At 40.0% G+C, this 25,481-nt stretch overlaps 1 protein-coding gene across 1 annotated transcript in view; it reads right to left on the bottom strand.

Moving 5' to 3' along the window:
• Window positions 1-5,015: 5,015 nt before the first annotated feature.
• Window positions 5,016-25,481, bottom strand: part of LOC139725150 (fatty acid synthase-like) — a 34,138-nt gene continuing 13,672 nt past the window's right edge. Inside the window, exons 7-28 of the mRNA XM_071636240.1 lie at window positions 24,651-25,353; window positions 24,088-24,295; window positions 23,405-23,594; window positions 22,003-22,232; window positions 21,390-21,599; window positions 20,685-20,976; window positions 19,862-20,053; window positions 19,104-19,358; window positions 18,473-18,646; window positions 16,203-17,424; window positions 15,571-15,719; window positions 14,619-14,834; window positions 13,800-14,129; window positions 13,399-13,518; window positions 12,602-12,724; window positions 11,632-11,855; window positions 11,042-11,195; window positions 10,397-10,593; window positions 9,948-10,194; window positions 8,320-9,353; window positions 7,694-7,951; window positions 5,016-6,958 (exon numbers count right to left, since the gene is read on the bottom strand). Coding sequence (XP_071492341.1) covers window positions 6,839-6,958; window positions 7,694-7,951; window positions 8,320-9,353; window positions 9,948-10,194; window positions 10,397-10,593; window positions 11,042-11,195; window positions 11,632-11,855; window positions 12,602-12,724; window positions 13,399-13,518; window positions 13,800-14,129; window positions 14,619-14,834; window positions 15,571-15,719; window positions 16,203-17,424; window positions 18,473-18,646; window positions 19,104-19,358; window positions 19,862-20,053; window positions 20,685-20,976; window positions 21,390-21,599; window positions 22,003-22,232; window positions 23,405-23,594; window positions 24,088-24,295; window positions 24,651-25,353 — 6,848 coding nt within the window. The 3' untranslated portion in view covers window positions 5,016-6,838. The remainder of the gene's footprint in view (window positions 6,959-7,693; window positions 7,952-8,319; window positions 9,354-9,947; window positions 10,195-10,396; window positions 10,594-11,041; window positions 11,196-11,631; window positions 11,856-12,601; window positions 12,725-13,398; window positions 13,519-13,799; window positions 14,130-14,618; window positions 14,835-15,570; window positions 15,720-16,202; window positions 17,425-18,472; window positions 18,647-19,103; window positions 19,359-19,861; window positions 20,054-20,684; window positions 20,977-21,389; window positions 21,600-22,002; window positions 22,233-23,404; window positions 23,595-24,087; window positions 24,296-24,650; window positions 25,354-25,481) is intronic.

The following is a 25,481-nucleotide window of genomic DNA, read 5'->3' as shown; positions in this document are numbered from 1 at the left end:
GTTTACAACTAAAAAGTACGACGACCTCACGTGTACATTCAGAGCGTGATATGACATCATACAATCAGAAAATATTTTATTAATGTACCGTGGTACCTATATCTTTAAATCCTGAATATTATATAGACGTTGATATGCATGTCCGAAGGTTCATATTATGGAGAAAGGTATGATGAATATTATACCATAGCTAGAGATAATAGATCGTATAGACGGACAGACAGACAGACAGACAGGTAGGTAGATAGATAGATAGATAGATAGATAGATAGATAGATAGATAGATAAATAGATAGATAGATAGATAGATAGATAGATAGGTATAAAGGTATAATAAGTAAGTAGGTAGGTAGGCCTATAGATAAACAGAAATCTGTTCATTTTCTTGTATCGCCATGAATATTTCAGATTATATTTGTGTGTAACATATGCCATATATAAATGCCTTTGTAAATAAATAATGAATAACATATTATGAATAACTTATCAAGCAAACAAACAAATGCCTGTTCTGAGCATTTGAATGACTCTACCATTTTTTTCCTTTTATCTTTTTTCAACGCCCTTCCCAATTTTCGTTCTATTGTTTCGTTTGCATAGTGTTCTTGTTGGTATACTTCGGTGTGTAGCTCATGATAATGATTGTGCCTGTCTTGTATATATTTTTTGTTTCTCTGTTAGTCTTGTCTCTGCTGTATTTATACACCTTAAAGCAATTATTAAAGGATTATTTACGCATTCATGTTTAAAGGACAAGTTCACCTTCATATAACATGTGGATTGAGATTGAGCAATATACGTAGAACGCATCAGTAAAAGTTTGAGGAGAATCGGACAATCTGTTAAAAAGTTATGAATTGTTAAAGTTTCTGTGCAGTCACTGCTCACTCGCACAAGAAAATAACATACAATAGGTAAACATTTGCAATGGATCGTGTTTAACTTTCTATTCTGCCATGTCACATTTTCTTTAAGGTTATGAGTTTATCAAAACACAATTGAGACAATGCGTGATCATTCTCCGCGTGAATCGGCACCTATATGCCACTGTAACAGTCGGGGCAACACAATTTTCTTCACAGATCTAGACTTAGATATGTTTTCATGGCACTTATAGTTTTGAAGTTTCCAGACAGGAACGTACACCCCAGCTGTAACATCCATATCAATTGTAAAAATGCTTGTGAGTACATTAAGAAGAAATTACTCCTTCAGAAATATGTCAAAGGCTGTCTTCTTGACCGATGAGTGCAGACATTTTTTTTTTTTTTTTTAGCCTGTACAAGTTTACAGTGATTGTTTTTTTTTCTTCATAAAATAATGATATTTCAGATTGCTCTGTATTTTCATGAGGATGTGACATGTTAATGACTTCAAAACAGAAACAAGAAATCATTAACATGAATAACAAAAAAAAAATGATAGATTTGGCTCAATTTCATGAGTGTAACCTTCTGAACAGAACAAAACGTCCTTACCAAGCCCTTTCTCAATACTGTATTCCATTTCACCGTTAAAAGAAAAAGAACAAAAAATAGTGACCCGAAAGTTTCAGAACATAAAGGGCAAAGTATCGACATTACGTCATGTTATTGTAGTTTTTTTTTCGCCCAGGGACATTGCAGTTTTCGGAGATATAGATAATTAAACCCATTTTAATAAGACAGAGTGTTCCCTTATAATTTAATGGAGCTTGCAATAATGCAAATTACATTTTGAAATTGAAAGAAAAACACAGCAACCAACAATATGTCATGGAACTGCTATATATTCGCCACCTTCCACAAGAAAATTAATCATTTTGCCACCTTTGACGATCGTGCATGGGCATGAATCATTTTGATTTGATTTTAACTTGATTTTCTTCAACATAATTTCATATATTAATCAAATTTTCGTTTCAGTAACATAACCGAAAACGTCAATATACAATGTACATGATTCAAAGAAAGTACATGAATGTATAGAAAAATTACACCGACAAAATTCATATCATACCAAAAATTAGCAAAATATTAACTATGAAGTTATGTATAGGACTGTCACTATCATACAAGCAAGTTTACTGATACAAGCGGTTGTTTTAACACGTGGCAGCCCATGTACCTAACGGGGGAAGAGGGGAGGGGACAGGGCGAGAGCATATTGTTTAGCAGTATGTAGTATAAACAAAATTATGCATTATAGACTTTATATTCTAGTGCATAAATACTAACAAAGACATGGTAAATTATAATTATAATGATGACAGCAGGGTGATGATGAATGAAAATAATGATAATCAATGAAGATGACAGTGATGGTGGTGATGATGAAAGTGATGGTGACAAAATGAAATGGGTAGTCACAGAAATATTGTGCATATTTCGAAGGAACTTTAAATTGAATTCACAAAATGTAAGAAAGAGCCATGTCAATATACAAAAACTATGTTCACAGATTGTAGTATGATAGTTTTCTTAAACGAATATACACCGTTTTACATTATTCAAGATAATCTGGAAGTGCGTTCCAGAAGTCTGGCCCATTATGTCTTATGGATTTTTGTCCAATTAATAGCTTGGGATTACTGAATTAATGAAAGCTTTGCGTATTGCGAGTAGGATAATAATGAACAGTATTATTCAATTTGAAAAACTCGTGAAAAGAAACTGGGAGTAAATTATTCAGTATCTAAACATAAAAAAAAATAAATTGGAGGATATAATGTTTATTGGTTTTGATTGATTAAAGAGTAGATTTGCATGGGCTAGATATTGTGAGCCATTACGAGTGACGAATGCATATAGCTTTCTTTTGTAATAACAAAATAAATACAGTCGAGCTATAGTCTTCGCACTTGTAGCCCACACTATTGCAATAAACGTTATGTAGTATAAGGTAATTGCAAAATATTCAAAGAGTATTTTGGGGAAAATAACTTTTAGTCTTAGAAAAGAACACCTATACATTTCTGGAAGTATGACAAGTTGTGACATAATGACGTGTCGTATGTTCGTTCCAAGTTAGATTTTCATCAATGAGGACACCTAGAAATTTGGTAGAGCTCTTACGTTCAGGAGGTACGTTATCAATCATTTTCATACAAAGCCATTGGATCACTTTTTTAAGTACATTGTACACGTGTCAATTCTTGTGTTCCATGCATGAAGTTTTCAAGACGAAGGTGAAAATGTAAAATTTAGACCCCAATTTGGAACCCCCCCCCCCTCCATGGGGAGAGTGGCACCCCTGGATTTGTCATGAACAAACTTAAGACTATACGATCATAAATATACTAACTCATATATATCAGCTTAGCTCTATCACTTCTTGTTCTAGAGAAGAAGATTTGAAAGATTCCTTTTTTTCGGGGGGGGGGGGGGGGGCTCCCTGTGGTGCCATTTTGAACAAACTGAGATCTCCCTGAGGATGCTACCTGCCAAGTTTGTTAAAAATCCATTTGGGGGTTTTTAAGAAGAAGATGAAATTGTAAAAAGTTTGCACACAAAGCACGACGGACGACGCAAGACGGACACTGGACGAAGAGCGATCGCATTAGCTCCCTTGAGCCTTCGGCTCTGGTGAGCTAAAAACGGAAATTCAGAAAGGAGATTAGTGAGCAAGTCACTTAGAGACTTACGAGGCAATGGCATAATCCTTTAATCTCACGTGGTTTCTAATGATTTAATGAAAACATAATAAAACTATCAAATTCCATCACTTTCATCGTTGTCTGATTTTGGTGAAGTTTTATTGATCTTAATCAATTGGTGTAAGTTCTGATTTATCCAGGTAACGTTCAATAAAGGCACAAAATTAAATCATTTCATCTGGACTTGCTGTTTTTAATTCCGACAGTCCGAGGAGCGTTCAAGATCGGACGTGAAACCGTTCTCGGAATTAAAAACAGTAGGTCGAGATAAGTTGATTTAATTCTTTATCTTTATGTTATTGATCTTATTGTTGAATTTTAATCCACATAACGTGCGGCCAATTAATGGACAGTGTGGATTAATTGTACTATAAATTGACGGTAAAACACGATGACAAAAAAAGTTCACACAAAAGTACAAAATAGGCGGACAGACATCCGGTCAAGACTGGGACAAAAACGAAATTGCTCTGCAGCAGGACAGATCACACATTCACAATCTCACTGAAATTGCCATTGCAAAACGATAACTTTATTGTGCTTCTGATGCGACGATACTGCGTTCCTTCAAGCTGTTTGACAGGGACTGTAGAGCCGAGTTCACAGAATGGAATGGATGGACAAATCAAGATGATTCATAAATTTGATCACTCATATTTGCAACATTTTCATATAGACATAAAAGCGTACCAGTAATTGCTTTGGGTAGTGTATAGAGCATCTGCATCCATTGTATCAAGTGCAAGCTCACAACATAAATGCATTCTGCTAGTGGTAGTTGCCAAGAATATTGATCCAGAATTGGATGGTCAAAATGCAATACTGTTTTCAATGAAGTACAATCATAAATTATAGGAGCAATTATCAAAACAATTAAATATTAACCTCTTGGGGGGGGGGTGTCATTGTTGTAAGAGAAAAGAAGGTGTTTTTTTTTTCAGGACAATGTCATCACTTCATATAAAACAGGAGGCATCAAATATCATCACAGACGATTTTCTTCCAAAATGGAAAAAAAAAAGTCATTCATTAGGAATGAATATTGATAAAAGCAACATTTAGAGTTGGGAAATCGAGTTGTTCGATGGGAGTCAATACCCATTGTAAATACACATGAATGCTTGTTACAGCTATTGAAAAATACAAAAAGATTGGAAAATTTGTGCTTCTGTTTATGTCTATTTCCTCTTTAGTATAGTGCTTAAATACAATTCATAATTCCTATCCATCTGAAACCTCCAAAGTAAACTAAAAAACCTCCAAAACCTCCAAAGCAAACTATAGCTAGCTAATATCCTCTTTAGAATCAATGAAGATTTGATTAGAAGATCACTGTATCTGTTTTACAGAAATTACAGTGACTCTATTTTCGTTTTTTACAGTAGTCAGGAAACAGGCTGTTGTAAAAAGTACAAAAACAACAAAACAAAGCATAAGAAATAAGCAAAGGAACATCCACTAAGATATTGAGTTGTCTTTCATTTATCAGTGCAAGCATCAACTGCTAAATATTGCTGAAAGCAGTGCCATCTGCAGCAGAAACACATCAATAATGTAGATTGATTTCTGTAGCTATATTTTTCCATTTCTATTTCATGCCTCTCAGGGGTATAAATCCCAATACATACCAGGGACCCCTTCATATTAAGCAATCACTGATATTTCATATCAAGACTATCAATATACCAAATGTGAATCCTAACATCACTATCTCAAACATGTATTTCACTACGACATTAGACATTAGACACTAGATTTTTTTTTTGGTAGATATCTTAACATTGCACATTAAGTATATGTTAGACATCCTACTCATTTAGCAGCCTGAAGAAGCATTACATAGAGGAATATTAGTGTGTACATGAACAAGCTTTAAGAATATGTGAAGTAAAATACTAATATGTATTACACAAACACAGTGACATAAACATGCAAAACAATACAACAAAATTGTCTGACTAGTGTCATCGTATATGAAATCATATTACTATAAATTTTTTAACCATCCTATAACTCATAACATGCCATCATTTCTATGCCCTTTCCTTATGCATACATCAGACATTATCCATTCAACCTAATTTCACCATTGAATGCGACCAAATACACACATGTCAAATAAATCAATCATACAAAAACTACAATAGCATATCAATCATGTTGACCTTAATGACTTGTCTGACCTTGAAATTTAAGTGTCCTAACAAAAATGGCTCATTGTATGAAGTCTAACTGCTGTAACCTAAACTTTTACCAAATGTACGAATCATCTCATATCTAATACTGTTTACTGTATATGGACATAACAATTGACACTTTCTCAGAAAGAGGTGGAACATGATGTATCTACTGTAGCAAATGCCCTCCTTCACATCACACATATTCATTAATTATTCAGAGTAAAATATTAACTCAGATATTGTGAATGCTGTATGTATGAACCAATTATAAAATGATGTATTAGATGGGTAAATACATATAGATATATCAGCAATGTATTTAAAGTACTTGTACGACATGTTCTACTACACACTTGCACTGACTATACCGACAAAATAGTGCACTGATTTCACACATACAAAAAAACAGACAATATACAGTAGATGCAAGGTTAACAAGTTTTAAGTATAAAGTATAGGTTTTGTGCTGTGACTCTTTAATTTCAGACGGTAAATTGACAGAGACATCATCGTCAGTTACAGTATGAAAAACAATTTGCTCTATTCAACTTCAAATGTTTTTTTTTCTCTCTCTCATACACACACAAGCACACACACAAACAAACAAATGCATACTTCATCTGCTTACAAGTACAAACAGGTAGAAATATATTCTTGTAAAGAATACACAAAATACTGCAAGGTGCTGCTGCATTTTTGTTTTTTTAGCGAGATATCATTCATCATGAAAAGAGGGGCCTACAGCAGAGCAAATATCATTCATTTGCAGAGCTTTGGCTATAAGTCACAACTTAACAGCAAAGATTCACTCATGCAAAATATATCTCTATATATATTTTGGGATGAGTTGCTGAAGACTTGGAATAATGAGTACTTCTTTCATCATGGAACAAAATACACATATCAAATCATTGAAGGGCTAATTTGCAGCTTCAGATATTGTGATTTTTGCTGGCATTTGCTTCAAGTAATGAGTTTACTGCGAGCATTCGTGGATAAATGAGCTGATTCCAGCATCAGATGGTTAGTGGGCAATCTCAAGTGCCTTGTTCACTGTTGTCACTATGGTGGAGAGACCGGGCTCTTGGAGAATGGTGCCATGCTCCCCCTCTGCAACAGTGCTGTGAAGCTTCCCAGTGCAGAACTATTCACAACGAAGAGAAAAAAAGGAGAACATTCCCATTACCGAGGCATCTCAGACAGCACTCAAACAGGAACTCAAATTCACATACGCTAATGATAGCGAAACATGTCAGCTAGAAACAAGGTAATCCCTTTATTGGTATGTCAAATCAATGAAAATAACTTACAGCAGTATTTTTCTGTAAGTATCATGCTTGTTAAATACAGCTAAAGACCTGTTTAACAAAAAAATACTACATACACGAAAAAAAAAACACTTAGAAATAGATGCTTGGATTCAGAGAGTTTTCACAAAGAAGTTACAGTTTATATTATTTACTTTAAAAGTCAAAAAGTTACTCTATGACTACAGACTATTAAAGAGAGTAAGTTGATAACCCATCATTCACCCTATACACCCTGTTCCTGCTCAAAGGTAAAAAGACCGATGTGACATAACTGCTTTCATTTGGCGATGCACTAAAATAATGAAGACTTAAATGAGCAGTTTGCAAGGCAACCATACCCCCCCCCCCAAAAAAAAAAATGACATAAGTTTAAGTGTAATGAACTTAGCGATAAATGGTCATTTGTTTGAGTACAAGAAATCCCCTAAACCTTACCCAAGTTGATTTAAAGATCACTTTCACTTTACATTCAACTCCCTCTTCGAATTTCTCTCCAAATGTCAAGGGGTTTCTTAACTCTGGCAATCCCACTGAACTATTTAAATGTCCAAGAGGTCAAAGGTTATTACCTCTTCCAGTCCATAGTTTTCTCCCAGCCCTGACAGCTGCATGATCTCCGACCCCTTGGAGGCACGGACAAAGATGATGTCTCCCCTGCGCTTGGCCTTTGGCCGGTAACCAAGACAGGTTTCGATACGCTGCTTAAAGCCACGCAGGGAGAAGGTGATGTCGTCTTGGCTGAGGTCAGGTTTGTCCTGGGCAATCATGGTGGTGACCAGCTCAAACATGGTCTGGTAGTCTGGACAGGCAATTAGCTGCTCCTTCAGCTGTTTGAACCAAAGAGCAAATGAGATAAAAACTTATATGCATATCCTCTCCAGTCATATTGAAATATATATTAACATATGGCACTTAACATATCATTGACTCATTGTAGGAGAAAGGTAATTAGGTCAATCCAGTCATATTGAAATATAAAGATAATCAGGTCTACATTCATCAAAGTATCATTGTGTAGATTGTACCAAACAACACATTTAACTATCATTTTTAATTCCTTTTAGGTCAGTAGTCCTGCACAAATTGTTCCACGTCCACTGCAACTATTTAAATCAAACATATATTTCGAAATGTTGGCAAACTACAACAAAGTCATTTATGTCATTATTTTTTCACCACCATGAATTATACTAACCTCTTTCCATTTGGCCGAGGTGTGCTGCATAGCAAATGTCAGCAGACAGCCAACATCCTTCCCAACAGCCTTCCCTAGCTCCTTTCCATCCTTGGTCTTCTCTGCCATGAACTTCTTGTGGAAGAACTCTGTGTGGCACGCCAGAAACGATGGCGCCCCATCAAGTGAGATCAGAGGCTCCACCTTCTCTCCGTCCTTCTCAAGGATGAGTGACATCTCGTAGGCCAGACACGCACCGTACGACATTCCAACGAAGCGGTATGGTCCACTGCTCTGGACTTCCCTTACCCTCTGCACATAGTAAGCAGCCATTTCTGGGATGGTCATGTCCAGGACGGCGAATGTGAACTGAATGCCATAGCACGGTACGGCCATCCTCTCCACAAACTTGTCGTACACAGAGATGGAGCCTTCTATGGGGTGGAGAAGGAACACTGGCATCTGACCATTGTTCACATTGTTCATCTTGACGACGGTGTCAGTGGCACTGGCTGAGAGCATGGAAGGAGAGTTGCTGAAAACCTTGGTGAACTGCTGCTGCTCCTTTGTTTCACTGTCTAGCGCTGCTGCTGTAGCTGCTTCCTTGGAGTCTGTGTCGGTTGTCGGGGTGTCGTCACCACCCGAGTCCAGCTCGGCGAGTTTCCTCATGGAGAGTTGTCTCAGCTCCCTCATCCCCATCTGGATGCTGTAGTCACGCTCCAGTGTCTGCTTGACCTCCACGCCCATCAGGGAGTCCAGGCCGAGTTCAGAGAGGGTGGCATCGGGGCTGACGCTGCTGGGGTCACTCAAGCCCAGGATGTGGGCCACCGACTCCACCAGGCTGACCTTCGACCCCTGACCAGCGGCTGCATCCTCCCTCTCTGCTGGAACAAAGGTGGAGACAACAGCACATGGCTGCGACAGGAAGCAGTCCAGTGTTGCTAGGCAGGAAGGCATCCTCTGGGCAATGCAGCCACTGATGACAGTTTCGTTTCCACCCATGGTATCCACGACAACACCAACATCACCTATCACTCCCCACTGGATGGCCAGTCCTGCATAGTGATATTCAGCAGCGAGGAATAATAACAATCAGTGCATTGGTACAGGCATATACCACAACCACAGTCTAGCTCCACTCAATAATAACATACAGTTACAATCATTACAGAAAAGTTTTACGAGTTTTATGTTCAGGTATTTTAGTATCCTAGAATTCGACCTGAATATTATACTACCTACGTTGTTCAATTATGAAGAAAGATTGGTTTCCTCAGTGGAAATGAAAGCCCAAAGCACTTTTACAGCACAAGGTAAATCTTTCGTAGATAAACTTTTGTGTCTTCATTTTCTGCTAATATTCCGTGGATTCTTGCTGTCATAGTTGAGTAAATCAATGGGACATCAAGTATGAATCGCATAGTCATCTCTAAAACCCACAAATATCATTCAATCAATTATATGATCAATACATACATCGATCCTACATGTGATCAAGGCTATACCATAATCATATTCGAGATCCTATCTTTGTTTATATCCTAAGCTGTTCACATATATACACCCTTGGAGGATAGTTCCAACAGCTGGAAAGTTTTCACTATAATAGGACACTCCTGGATCGGATGATGAGGCACAAGGTCACATACCTGACAGGCGATCCTCTCTCCTCCTCTCACAGATCCTTTCCATGGACGAGTTGGCGAAGCCGTAGTTGGTTTGACCGGCATTGCCACGGCCACAGCTGACCGAGGAGAACATGACAAACCACTCCAGCTCTGGACCGCAGCGGCTTCGGGTCACACAGTCGAGGTTCAGCGTGCCAGCGACCTTTGGCCGGCAGCACTGCTGGAAGTTCAGCACAGTCTGATCTTCAAAGAGGGCATCTCGCAAGACCTGACAGAAGGATAGGAAAATTTTTTCAGCTGTTCTCAAGCACCTCATCTCCATCAATCTTATAATGTTGTATACCTGTATCTCAAACTTAATTATCAAAAATTGAGGGTGTCTTGAATATGTTCAATATGCATGTCTGCATGTTCATCAAATATTGAATAACTGAAAATCTGAACTAGATTTGTTTGAGTTTTTTTCTCACCATGGCCAGGTTAAAGATGCCTCCAATTGGGCCCAACTTTTGGCTTTCTGCAATGAGTTCTTCCGCATCCTGTAGCTTGGCAACATTCCTCTTGGATATGATGACTTGGATGCCCTGGTCCTGCCAGCAGCTGATGCGGTGGGCCTGGTAACCAGTCCTTACCCCCGAACGGGAAGTGAGGACAAGGATGCGGGCACCTGAATTGAAAGTAGGTTTGTTCTCAGTCTTATTATTCATCGCACTGATGGATATACTTCGTGAATAAGAAATTTGTAAAGAGGTCCTTCAAACCACATTTATGAGGTCAGATGATTCCTAAGCTAGCATCAACAGATGAGGACTAATTTTGTCCCCAGACAGGGAGAGTAGTGATACTACAGTAAGACATGTCTCCAAACCATGGCCTAATTAGCTTATTTCCTGATGACTAAACATATAGCATCTAGGAAGTGAGAGTAAAAAATGGACAGCATGTGGCATCATATTAATCCTCCAAAAGATGCATGCATTTTAGTACAAAAAATGGTAATCATTTCGATAAACAATCTTTCATACAATAAAGATTGTTCATACAAGATCAACCACTGGAGAAAAGAGATGAAAGCTGGTAACAGCTTTTATGCAGAAAACACTTTGGAAACCCACCTCTGTCGATGAGCCACTGTGAAAGCTCCATCCCAAATCCTCCCAGTCCACCAGTGATGATGTAGGCTTTACCGGGATGGCAGTTGTTTTTGGTAATAGCGGTGAACTTTCTTGGACTGGGTGCGACAGTCTTTTCTTTCTCTTCCTCTCTCACCTTGGAGGAGAAGAAGAAGAAGACGAGGAAGTTCTTAACATATCAAAAAATTAAATTTTCCACTGCCACGTTCAGGTGAGGTATATCTTGCTGTCAATAAATGCATCCTGTGTTCATCAGTCAAAGACAAACATATCATTCCAGGTCTAACCACAAAGTGTCAATGTAAAAGCTATATAGCTTATACTGGCAGTTGGAAATTGGATGAGCATTTACCCTTGTGACAGTTACTCACATCGCTGCCCGGGCTTCTCATAGCTCTGAACTCTTTTTTATTTTGTCAAATATATGTTACCATATCTCTCTCAAGTCTAAACTTTCATTACATAACTTCTAGCTCACCCATATTCATCTCACTGTCCAAACCTTAACAATAGTGCATAGTAAGAGTGATAGTGGTTTATGGCAACTCCTGATACTGAAACAAGTTTAATACCTGAATAAGCACTTTGCCGATGTGCTTGCCCTGTGCCATGAAGCGGAAGGCTGCTTCCACATCATCCCGCTGGAACGTTGTGGCCTTCAGAGGGCGCACCACACCCGAGGCGATGCCCTCCTTCATCAGCTGAGCCACCGTGGGCCAGTCCGGGTTGCCCACATCCATCAGGCGATCCAGGTGAACACCATGGAAAGAGGTGTTCTTCAAGAACAAGGCCATGCCTTTCAGAGATAAATGCAGGAAGAACAGAATTCATAAAATTATATTACCCATCTCATCCAACCATTTATTAGTACTGGTAGGTGGAATAAAATTTTCAGTATTCAAGTTGAAAGTACACATTATTGAAAAGTCATCATCTGCATGTTTGAGTACCTCTGTCAACAAAATGCTGGAGAATATGAAATGCTGTTATGGGCACCAGACTGGAATGAAAATAATCAATAATCTCTAATTCACATGACCCCGAGTTCTTTTATCATCATCATACTGTTGGCAAAACATAACTATGGCCACACTGCAGCGCAGCGCAATAATCAAGGCATTGGGCACTTAAACTTTGTCAGAATCATCAGCCTAAAATCCTGTTTACTTTCTATATGCACATGTCTCTGACAGGGCTAAAAGAGCTAAAACGTAATTAAGATCCCAAGTTTTGATCCTTACAGTGAAACCATCCTTTGACCACGTGTTTTTCCCAATATGTCTCTTCTGGTCCATATATAAGTTTTTACCCGGTTATACTTGTTAATTATAATGAGAAGGCCTTCTAGAAGAACAATGTGTACATTAGATAGGCTGCCCTGGGCAAATAAGTCCATATTATTGTCACATGAAGATCATCCTGCACTCTATATACATATATGGGTGCAAATTAAGATATAAAGCTACACCATTACCCTAAAGTAGAGGGTTGTATTCCACCCAATGTGTTGGGTAATGCTAAGCAGGGCAATAATCTGCTTACCCAGGCCAGTGTTCTGGGAGAGGTCGTACTTCCCGATCTCCAGGAATCTGCCGTGCATGGCCAGGACCCTCAGGCTGGCCTCCAGCTTCTCAGATGCAAGAGAGTTCAGGACCAAATCCACACCTGAGAGAGAGGAACCGGAGGGGAGTGGGATTGAAAGGGGGATGGGGTGGTAATCAACATTTGTACAATTTGACAAAGTGAATTCATTCACCTCATAGAGATTTTGTTTTAATGGACATACAAAGATTTGTAGAAGGACCAGCTAGTTTGGCTTTCTTCCAATCACTTCTACTATTTACATTGTAGATATCAAATAACCTAAAGCATTAACATCCATAAGCATAATCAACAAAGTTCCAGTAGATGTAAACTTAATGCCACAATATCCATATATTGGAGCAACCAAATACAAACTGAATACTCCCAGGATCTATTCTTTGTTTGAGGTTCATGAACACTTTCAAAAGTTTTGGTACTAATATATTACCATATTTTTCAAACTTTGCTATAGCCTTCTCAATTGCACAAGTAATAGATTCAGTTTATTCATTCCAATGTCATAAGATTTACATATCACTATGATTCATACAATATATTCTATCAGAATAATTTGGGAGGATCTAAAAATCAATTCTGACTTTTAAAGAACAAATTCTGCATAGACTTGATGTATCAATTATTTTTGCATTGCATAAATGTATATGATCATATCTCCTGTGGTTGGTTCAGAGAAAGACATATACAAGCCACAGAAAATGGAGCATATATGCTGTATTAGACTGCTGAATATATACCTTTTCCATTGGTTTCCTTCATAATGTGTGGCTCGAAGGTGGTGTCTCGAGAATTGGCGAAATTCTCATCTTTGAGCTGAGGGAAAGTCTTTTTCAGGAACTCTCTCTTCTCTTTGGTACCTGCAAGTTTAACCAAAATGAAAGAAGTGTTATGTACAGAGTCGAGTTTTGTAAGTCTTGCACAAACATCTGCAAGCAAGCAATCCATCATTTTGCTTTCAATCAAAAGTGTAACATTTGCCAGCAGCTGATAGTCAAAGAAGTCATTGTCTTTTCCGCTTTAATCTGATGACCTCATCTATCAAATTGAAACATGTTTATCTGTACAACAAGTGTCTGATTGATGACTCTAGGTGAGATTGTTCACTCCTCTTAGTCTATTGAGGTTCAGTGATACTCACCACAAGTTGTGAAGACGCGGCATCCATAACTGAGGGCGATGGAGATGGCTGCCTGACCAACACCACCCGAGCCAGAGTGGATCAGGACGCTCTCACCGCGCCTCAGCTGGCCGCGGACAACAAGGGCATAGTAAGCTGTGCAGTAGACCACAGGGATGGTCGCTGCCTCCTCCAGTGACCACTCCAGTGGGACGTCAAAGAGGAGATGGTTCTCAACCGAAACGGATGTGGCAAGACCGTTGGTCTGCACCAAGCCCATCACACGGCGTCCATCACCAAGACGACCAGAGAACTCCAGTCCCAGGATGCAATCCTTTTGGGCAAGCTCAGCTAAATTTTGACAGGAAGAATGTCGAGAAAACAACTGCACATCAGACTGGTCTATTAGAGCCCTTCATTTCAGAAAATGTTGGTAGTATGCCAAATGTCAGAATCATATATTTTTCTCTTTCTATTCTAGTTTCAGTTTTATGAGTGCCCTGTTTATGTCAACTTCTAGGAAATAAAACAAAATAATCCTTCCATCCTAGAATTGAGCAAGATACTGTTGCACAGTTTCGCTCACTAATTTGATTATTTAACCAGTTGAACTTGTCATCTTCAGTATTAAGACTAATAATCGCAGGATATGACATATTTTATATGATTGTGACAGGACAGTATATTGACTAATGGTTTTCACTTGTGCATTTTCATTATGTTTATGAGGCCCTCTTCATCTGCTTAGTACTATCTTAAATAATTTAAGTGGGTTTGAACCACATTTTCATTCCTATTGTCACAAAGGTTTCTCTACTGTATACCCAGCAGCACACCTACCTGACAGTGCATCTGGTGGCAGTTTCCCTGTAGCGATCATGATGTCCCTGAAGTTGAGGGAGGCAAAATAGACGCTACACATGGACATATCTTTGCCCAGTTGATCTGGAGCAGTGTAGGTCATCGGTGATGCAATCCAGCGCAGAGTTGAAAGGTCGCCTCGAGTGAGGGTGTTGATGTAGGCATGCCGTGTCTCCACTTTGGAGTCATCAGGAGCTGTTGGCACAAGATTGCAGATGTGGTTATTTTATGCCCTTTTCTGGCCTCTGGGAGTTTGCCATGGAAACTAATCAGGAGTTTTAATTATCAGATGTATCTTGGAAATATTCATATTGAGAATGATAGTTATACAATATTTTGTAAATCATCTGGTACAAACCATTGATCAGATCTTGATCATAAGTCAAGGGTCACCCTATTGTCACTAAGCTTCACTTCACCAAACATTTAAATGCAAAAAAAAAAAAAAAAATAGAAGTGACATCTTCTCTTCAATTCTAGGACGACTACCCCTGGACACTTCCCCTCTGAACAACTACCCCACAGGACAACTACTGCCAGGGGGTAGTTGCCCTAGAGTAACTATCCCAGGGGTAGTCACCTGCCCCTCTCTGCTCAGGCAGTTTGTCACCTCCAGGGGGTAATTGTCTAGGGGTATATGTCCCAGGGGTAGTTGTCTTGGGGTAGTCGTCTGGGGTCTAGTTGTCTGGGTGATTGTTTTAGTCATGTGGAACAGTCTCCAATTGCCATTCTCGAATGAAAACATTCATACTGTCACACATCCCTCCCTTTAGAACCTCTTAATCTATACATAAGATAAAAGGTTAATCTCCTCTCTAACTCCTCAAATACCCCATCTGTCCCTTTTGAGGTGCAAATTAAGTATCAGGGATAACAAAAGGGGGTTGCTCCCCTTGCAGAAACATGCAAGAGATGACCATTCAGTACTTACAGGTCTCCAAAAAGTAATGTCGATATGATCCCCACTCTCCATCTTTCCAGACATTCATAAGAAGGTCTTTGTTGAGGATTCCTTCCAGAGAGTCCTTCAGCTGGCTAAACTTTCCACCTGTAGGTTTCCCCTCAGCATTGAATATGCACCTATAGCAGATGAGTATGTTAAGGGGGAAAAATCTATGTCAACAACTCAGAACTTATCTCCCTTTGTCAATAATATCCAACACTCGCAGGACAGAGTAAGTACTTTACATGCCCCCTTCTGCACACACATGACATCCCATGCACGAGAGCATAAACAAGTCACAAAGATGAAACTGTTTCTCTTAAACTACAAATCAATGTGACTGGATCATATTCATGAAAAAACTAGGAATACAGAGCCTCAAACTGACAGAGTATAGGATTGTGTATAATTACAAACATGTACAATACATGCAGAATATATTTTAAAGCTTCTTTGCTTCTCACTTTTCTAGTGATGGCACTGCAGATAAAAAGCTACAAACATCACATGAACACTACAGAAGTTCTGTGTCTCATATTGTGGTCTGGCCATAGTAAATGGGAAAGGGACAAACCAATGGAACCTTCAACTAAACTTCTCCTTAAACAAGGTTTTCTCACCTGATCCTGTCCCCTCCCTGCTCAAACTTCAGGCAGTTTGTCATCCCCACTATCCCACTGTGGTAAGCCTTGTCTGAGAGCAGCCAGATGTTCTCTCCAGGGGGCTTCCCTTCAAACTCTACCATCCTCTTCTGAAGATCTGGTACCCAGTTGTAGCTCTCATCATCAACGTTGATGATGCATGGTTGTTCTTTCGAGGAGGGGCTGAGGCTCACTTTACGGCACAGGAACATGGTGGTCACGAGGCCACTCTGCTTGATGGAGATGACCTCCAGGCCATTGGCCTTGAAGGCTGAGAGTAGTTCCTGCTCAGAGAAGATGGTAGAGGTCTTAAAGGGGAAGATCTCACCCCCTGCTGGAGCCACACTGCTGATGACCTCATGGAGAAGAAGGAAACCATTGTCCCTGAGTGATGCACTGATGTTGGTGATGGCCCTGTCCAGGTCAGAGGTCAATCTTGCTAATCCATTCACGAGGATGAGATTAGCTCCAGTGAGTCCATTGGTGGGTGCTGATGCCACATCCCACACATGTGTCTTGATGTGCATTGCTTCCAGTTCCTCAGAGGCTTCTTCAAGCTTTTCCTTGGACACATCAGCAATGGCGTAGTCAATGTCAGCAGTTGGTTGAGAGTTGAGGAATGGAATGGCTTTCTTGTACATCTGACCAGCAAGGGCACTGACCTCAAGAACCTTCATCTTGAGTGACCGCGTGTTTTCCCACACAATGTCCAATGCATTCTTCAGATGCCGCCCTTGGACAAGACTTTGCAATAGAATGTCATCTTTACATGCATCCTCCAGAATCTCCTTTACCAAGACTGAGAATCGCAGGTTTGGTTGAAGCTCTGTGATCTTGTGCAGAGCTTGAAGGTAACAGTGTCCAGGTTCTTTCAGAGAGCGCTCCACCTCAGCATCTGCAATTGGTCCTGCCTTCTGCTCAATGGCTTCAAATGGGCAGGGCAAGCCTTCCTCGTGAAGCTTCCTCCTGGCTTGGTCCAAGACAGTCTGAGCGTAGCTGGCACACAAGTCGGCATACTCCCGAAGTTCATGGTCCTGGCCGAGTATGTTGCTTTCATTGTAGGGCACAAAGTGGAACTCTTCCACAGTTGGAGGTGAGTGTTGCGTTTGACGTTTTGGAGCTACGGTTGCATGGAGACCTGAGATTTCAACTCCACCAGCTCTGCAGGTGTCGGTGTATGGATCAACGATGACTTTGATCTCTGTAGGGTGGGATGAGCGAGAGTGAAGGTATTCAGGTTATCATTGTAATAAGGGTACTAAAACAATAGAAATTCACCTGTCATTTACCACAAAGTCTTGTGTACAAGACACTTTTTTCCACATCAAAGAACAATTTGATATGAACATTGAGTTATTTATAGAGAGAGAGAGGGAGGGAGTGAGAGGGAGATGAGAGGAGAGGGAGAGAGGGAGAAAAGGAGGGAAATATAAACACAGTGAAACATACCTAGGAAAGAGGGATAGGGAGGGAGTGAGGGAGAAAGACAGAAAGAGAGAGAGAGAGAGGAAATGGGAAGTAAGATAACAAAAAAGATTGATATTTTTTTGCAATCTAAAATGTATATGATGATATTGTGCAATATTAATCTCGCGATTCTTTTTTCAACTGTAATATTCGATATTTTATAGAATAAGTCGTACACTTCATTTGAGTTTGTTATGGATATTTATGTGTGTAGTTCATCTGTTTTTGCATGTATTCCTCTTTTGAGCTTTTTTTATGTATTATTTTATATCATTTGCTGTAAACCATCACAATTCGGCCTTTGGCTGCGACGATGTTGATATCAATTAACCATTTCAATTCAATTCAATTCAATTCAATGTAAATGTTGGGGATGATTCTTGCATATGGGGACAAACAAATTTTCACTCTAAAAAGTTACGTCACAAAATCATGAGGGACTAGTACCAGAGTTTATACATAAAGAATATATCTATATATATATATATATATATATATATATATATATATATATATATACATATACATAAAACCCATGGCATAATATTGGTAGGATCTCGTCTTGGAACATGGAGCTTAATTCCAAAAGGTCCTGCTATCATCATTAGCCTGGTGTTTTTACACCAAGGTTAGATGAGAGAGAGAGAATAAAACATCTTGTCCAAGGATAGCCCACCAGACAAGATTCAACATTAGGATTTCATGCTAAAGAGTCCAGAGACTAATCAACAACTACCCCAGTGCTCCCACTATAACCCACATGTGGGGTTCAATGCTCTTACCTTGCAATCCATCTGCCTCAATATCATTCAGGGCGGGGTTGATGGCATAGCGTCGGATTCGGGTGGGGAGGCGCAGACATCGCACCCCTTTCTGTCTGTTAAGGATAGAAACCTGAAGCATGGTGTCTGTGAAGGTCACCCAGTTTCCTGTCCATGCCAAGGTGCCTTCACTTCCTGGATGACATTCAGTGTAGGATAGACAGAGATACAGAATGGAATCAAGATGAAGAATGAATATGTGAGTCAGCGACTAAACTTTGTGAAGAGACTACCAGCCACCGGTAGCAACTGGTAGCAAAATTAGGCAAAAACTTAAGATAGATCGCCAAATGTCCTCTCACTGTGTCGTTCTTCATATTGGTGGCTTGACTAGTCTTGTCTGATGACCCTCTGCTTGCTCCTTTTGCAACAACTACAGCGGAAGAGCCTTTGGCAAAGGCTAGGTAAGATGTAGCCTTACATAAATCATGTTTCCAAAGAGCTAAGGACACTAAAATGACAATGACAATGACAATGCACGGAGCAAGCATAAAACTAGCATCACTGTTACACTGCTATGAGTTTAATACCATCATGGAAATGTGAAATGTCTGCCCTTTCATCAATCTCTAATCACCATGGTAACACTAACCATCATCCTTAATTTGGAGGACCCCCTGGAAGTCTGGTCCATACTCATAGCCCCTCAGCCTCAGCTCCTTGTACACATCTCCCTTCTCAAGGATAATGGTCCCCTCTGCAGGAGCTGTCTCCACTACGGGAGTCGGTCTCTCTTGGACGGGCGTGTCCGGAACAAAGATCTTTCCAGACACAGCCAGCTGGTCTCCGTCTCCAACCTCAAAGGTGTTTGAGCCTGGAGCAATCCTGACCTCCAGATTTACTGTGCCTATAAGATGAACCAAGGCAATACATTATGAAAGATAAAAGTACATAGTGTAGGCCTATCTAATGAAGATGTGAAATAATGGCAAAATAATATAACACACATTTTTATTACCAAAAGTGTTGAAGGAATTTTCCTGTTATGAGGAAATAAGAATCATCTCATCAAAAGATTTGTAGCATGATGTAAATTCCACTTAATAACTAATCTTGAGCATGTTCAACTATAGGCATACAAGTACAGGATAATCTATGCAATGCATTATACAAACTGTGAGCCTTGTTATCAGCTTTAACCTTTTCACCATTCTCTACCTCCAAACTGTTTTATGTACTTAAGAGCCGCATTCAAATTGAAGTGCACATTACACAGGACTTTTAATGTCCTGAGATGATCCCTGTTTTGGCGTTTTGACGTTGCTGCTTTTTTTGAAGAACATCTTTGACTTTGTAAACATTTATACTTCTCATTTCTAGAAACTTCATTCACTGTATTTAGAGCCGCACCTGTCTTAGGTACAATCGTAGCCTGGTGGATGACAACATCTTTGAACTCCACTGGCATCTGATCGGGGACGGTGTTTCTCATCCTAGCGAGAGCTCTCCAGGCCAGACGGAGGTAGCCAGTAGCTGGGTACAGGACCCTGCCATCAATGCAGTGGTCCTTGATGTAGCTGTCTTCCGACTCAGGTGATACATCTGTGAGAATCAAAAATAACGTTTTTTGTTTTTTTTCATATTTTGATATGTCAACTATGCCTTTTATTCATATTTGCATCCAGTGTAGTTCCAGTGTAATGTTAAAAACCCCTATGATCTAACATTTGAATATTCATCATTACATCCAACTTTTACTGTCTTCAATCTAAAGAAAACTGTAATCATTACTGATGTGATGGGCTATATACTTTTCGTTTAATCTGTAATATTCATTGATATGACCTAAAGTTTTCTGGGTATTTTAAAGAAATTTGAAAATTGTGGCGATTTCATAGAATATTTGGGGTATACGTCCATAAGCATCAACAAGTGTTCACATATTAGTACATATTTTGCGTATGCATGTCTGGGTGACATGCAGTTAACGAAACTAATTAAGATTATTAAGACTATTCTTTATAGTTGGTGAGTCTATTTGGCAGATGCAGGTTTGTGCGATAGTCCTCATACATCTCCAACTTTCACAGATGTAGGCCTACAGGTAAACAAACACACACTTGCGCAGACACACAGAAAGACACAGACACATGCAAACACACATACATACTTTGGGCCTACACAATCCCGTCATACTCACTAATCATCCCTCTAAACTCAGAAGACAACTTACCGATGGTAAAGGACATGACAGTGGGACTACTGCCCCCTTGCTTCAGGAACTGCTCCACCCGAGGGATGTCCCACTCTTGGGAGTGATCCCACCTGATCACCGGGGCGATAGGGGGCGTGGTCACAGAGACGGGAAAGTCCACTGGAGGGTAGAGGCCTCCCAGTTGGACATCAATGCCACTGGCATACAGCTTGCCGAGGTTGGTCAGAAAGAAAGTCAGGTTGTCTGGTTTCTTGCGGTTCATCAGACTCAGAAACTCCACGTTGGCTCCAAGGGTCCTCTTCAGAATGGCCTATGGAAATGAGAGACAAGGCAATTTGTAATATCAATTGGGTTAAAACATCTGTCATATGCATCAAAGTCTTGTAAGATATTTTTGATACATTTGCAAAAATTCTCACCTCATGAAATACAACAGACTTTAATAAGATGATGTCCAATGGTATACAGTCAGCCTTTCTTAATCGAGGAACTAATTACCTAACAACGACAATCTTTTTAAAACGTAGCATCAGTATATATTTGAAACTTCAGTACCACTAATAGCAGAATCTAAATGCAATACTTGAACGTCCCTATATAAGCAACTGCATTGATATCATTTCTATGCCAGGCATACTAAGATGTTGCATTCACTGATTCATTTCATTTCAGATGGAAGGGAATAAGCTGTGGGCTTTCTCATGAAATGGTCTTAAAACTGACCTGGAGGAGGCAATGTGGAGCTATCTCTATGGTGATGGCGTTGTTGGGGATGCGTGCTAAACCCTCCCTGAAGAGGACCGGGCTGACGAGGTTGTTAACCTGGTAGGCAGCCAACGACATACCCGAAGGTGGGGCTCCTGGACCGTCAGAGCTGCCACCCAGAGAGGTGCTGACCCATCGTGGGGTTGGGGGCCTCTTGTTGGTAATCACCTTCATTGGGGACAAGTTTTTGTATGGAAATTAAGATGTATTCTTGCGTGTGATTATATTACAGATGTATATATATATATATATATATACATATAGCGAAAATTGTTGAAATTCCACAAAATAGCAAAACTTTGAAATGCCATATTTGTATAAACATTATGTTAATGAAATTGCTGAAAATTGATCTGTAATTGTAAAGCAATACCATACAGAGAATAAATCAAATCAAATCAAATAAAAATAATATGTTTGTGCATGCCTAGTAATTCATTCCACAAATATTTTTTTTTAAATCTTTACAAGACAAGTCTATATTTTCATGCTTATATGTTAAAAACATATTGCATATTCTTGTTTTAACAAACTTTCAACCCTAGCTTGCACTTTCAGCCCTTTTTCTTACCCTTTCTAGTGCTTCAAGCAGCATGGGGGCTATCTGGGCCATGTGGGGCGAGTGGAAAGCCACATTGGCACTGTTGACAGACCGGGCGAAGATGCCCTCTGCCTGCAGTTCGGCAACAAATTTCTCCACACACTCGCGGTCGCCCGAAATGGTGACAGTGTCTTCGGCATTGTGACATGCGGGCACGACGCCCGGTGGGACTCTCTGCTTGGTTTCCTCCCATGTTAGACCTTCAGATTGAAAGATGCAGAAGTTTACCAAGTCAAGATAGTTACGGTACTTAATGTTGTCAAAGCAAAAAGCAAAATACACAGACAAAAAAAAAAAAAAGCAAAACAAAAATAGTGGAAATAAAAATCCACATAGGCCTACAAGTGTAATGAACTCTTTGTGAAAAACTTCCAGGGGCCCGTTGCATAAAAGTTACTATTATGGTAACTTTGCCATCCAATGGTAACTACCATGGCAACAATACTCAACAGCCAATCAAAATCAAGAATTCCATGGTAGTTACCATTGGATGGCAAAGTTACCATAATAGTAACTTATTATGCAACGGGCCCCTGGGCAGATATCATTTAAGACATGTGTTTTAACTTGCTGATTCTTCTATATCAAAATTAACTAACACAAATATGATTTCACAAATCAGATATAGCAAACTCTGGCTTTTTGAAAAATATATATATATATATATTAGGAAGGAAGCACACTTTTAGTGTTCATTCCTGGTTTTAATATGATGAAAAAAGGTGGCCCATGAAATATATTCCACTTTTTTAACATCAATACAAAAAAAAAAAGAAGAAAAAACATCAACACAATTCAGCAATCATATTTTACATGTAGTATTTCCATTTCTAATTTCAATATATACAAGGTAATCTCATTGGGTAAAAAAAAACCTGGTATTAAACTTTACATTCTCAAGTCATTTATAGTAACTTGAGTCTGCAACTGATGGCTACCAAACTCACAAAAAGGGGCTAATAAAATGTTCTCCTATTGCAACTGATCAAGAAATTGTGCTTCATCAATGCAGATAAAGACTGATTATCTTCTTTTAGTAGTGGCCATGATAAATGTCATGAGCACACATACTTGGGATTCCAACAAGATTATGGCCTCCTGATTACTAGGAGGGATCATTTCCACTAGACTACCAAGCTTCCGCCCAGCCAGTAATGGTTCTGATCCCTTATTGCGGTGGGGTCCTGCATATTCATTCAAATAAAAAATGATTCTCACTCAAGTATGTATGCCCACGATTTTTATCTTGGCTACTACTCGATCACAGAATGATAGGTGTTTATTTATGTCGATGAAGGGCACTTTGTCAATCAGTTGCAATAAAAAAACTCAACGCAAGAGTTATGATTGGAATAGAATATTCTCTTCATACCAACAGCTGCCATTGCCCCAGGAGGTAATTGTGCTTCCATCACACATCGCCCTCGCCAGTACGCTGCTAGGACAGTCTCTTCAGCGGTCAGGCTCTCGTCGGCGTAGCCGCAGCCAAGCTCACCGACGGAGTGACCGATCATCCCATCTGGCTCCACTCCAACTGCCTTGAGGCAGTTGACCAGTGCAACCTATATACCCAAAATAATCGGGAGCAAATGAATGTGATATGTTTTTCTGTTTATATTCTAGCTAGTTTTGTGCTGTGATAATTGCAACAATGTCTTCTCCATTTTGAGAATAACGCATCCCACAATTCTTTCAAAGCAAGAAATAATAGGATGATGTTTGCCTTGTCATGGGTCTTTTGTATCTCATCAGCTTCAGCGCAACAAACTTGCATCATTTTTGCTTAGTTGTGTCTGTATGGCTCGTAACATCCAGACCTATCATCAATGACGCTTCATACACAAATAGCACCAAGTGCATCATACATTTTTGTTGTTGTTGTTGACTCTCAAAGAAGTTATACATCAGCAAGCTCCTCCTTTGACTGTGGGGCATTCCATGTATTTGTGCAATGGTCTTCCAGTTACCATTAAATCTGTCTACGTTTCATTGTGGCAAGGACTGAGCCAAGCAAAGCTTTGTATGAAGAGGAGAAAGGATGAACACTAAACTCACGTGGATGCTGGCGATGGCGGAGAAGGAGTTGATGGTGGACTGTAGCAGCTCCTCCTTGCCTTCAAGGATGATACCCTTGAGGTCCATGGTGGAGTCCTCCTCCTTCAGCACGTTGTGCAAGTGGTCAATGGTGTCACGGAAAGGCTCTAGAGACATCAGATCCTTGCCCATGCCAGCCCACTGGGATCCCATTCCAGAGAAAACAAACCTGATATTATGCAGCGAAAGAGAGAGAGAGAGAGAGAAAATACATATGTATATGTTCTATGTTCATCCTTGTAAAAACCTCCTTGTATATCATATACACATCATGCAGATTATTGTCTATGAGCAAATTATGTTTTTTAAATCACTTTGCTTGTTGTATTATCAAGATCGATCCTTCATCATCCTCCAGATTTCACTTTTCAAACTCACAGTAAATACATCCACAGAAAGTTTCTAAAGATGATATAGAATTTTGTTGATGAGTTTGTCTGTTTTCTTTTTCATAAATTCTATGGCACTGCTGTCATTTCTTCTTCTCATCTGTCACACTGATGGAGCAGATGTAATCAATTTACCAGATGGGTCTCTTCTCCGGAGGTGACACCAGTTTGACCTCTGAGGACTCGGGTATCCCAGTTAGGGTGTATCCCCTGCAAGGCATGCTATTCAGAGGAGCGTTTGCAAGCTCGTCATACAGGCACAGCAGCTCCGAGCTGTCTTTGTTTTTCTGCACATGGTCCAGCTGCTCCTTGACCGCTTCCACTGTGCGGGAGGGACATGTCACCAGGCGAGTGGGCGGGCTGATGACCCCCGAGTCTGACGACTTTGTGAGTGGCTTCACGATGACGTGGACGTTGGAGCCACCAAAGCCGAAGGAACTGATCCCTACATATCCACCCTTGTAGGCCGTCTGCTCTGTGACGACCTTCATTCGTCCATCCTGCAAGGCAATGATGTTTGGGTTGGGATCGTTGAAGTGGATGTTGGGCGGGATGACCCCGCGGTTGAAGGCGTAGACGACCTTGGCGAGGGCAGCCAGCCCCGAAGTCGGCTCGCTGTGGCCCATATTGGATTTGACGGATCCCACCAGAAGAGGGTGCTCTGGTGTTCGGTTCTGACAGAAGATGTCCGCGATGCTGTTGGTCTCTTCCCGATCACCGACTGTAGTGCCTGTGCCATGGGCCTCAAAGTATTCCACGTCATCGACATTAATCTGTGCCTCAGTGTAGAGCTGTTGTAAAAGACTTTGTTGACACTCACCAGATGGGTATGTCACACCTATAAAGAATTAAAAGAGGGATATGAAACAAGATTTCCAAGCTTCAACTCCCTACCCTTCCCTACTGTCAGAGAGAAAGAAAAGAGAGTGAAATGAATACAAGGGGAAGAAAGCTTAATCAATTTAA

This window comes from Diadema antillarum, unplaced genomic scaffold (genome assembly GCF_040938485.1).
Source record: "Diadema antillarum isolate AM-2024a unplaced genomic scaffold, OU_Dant_1.0 seq00000016_RagTag, whole genome shotgun sequence".
Taxonomy (NCBI): Eukaryota; Metazoa; Echinodermata; class Echinoidea; order Diadematoida; family Diadematidae; genus Diadema; species Diadema antillarum.
The sequence above is the reverse complement of the archived record's forward strand: the minus strand, read 5'-3'. Positions and strand labels throughout refer to the sequence as shown.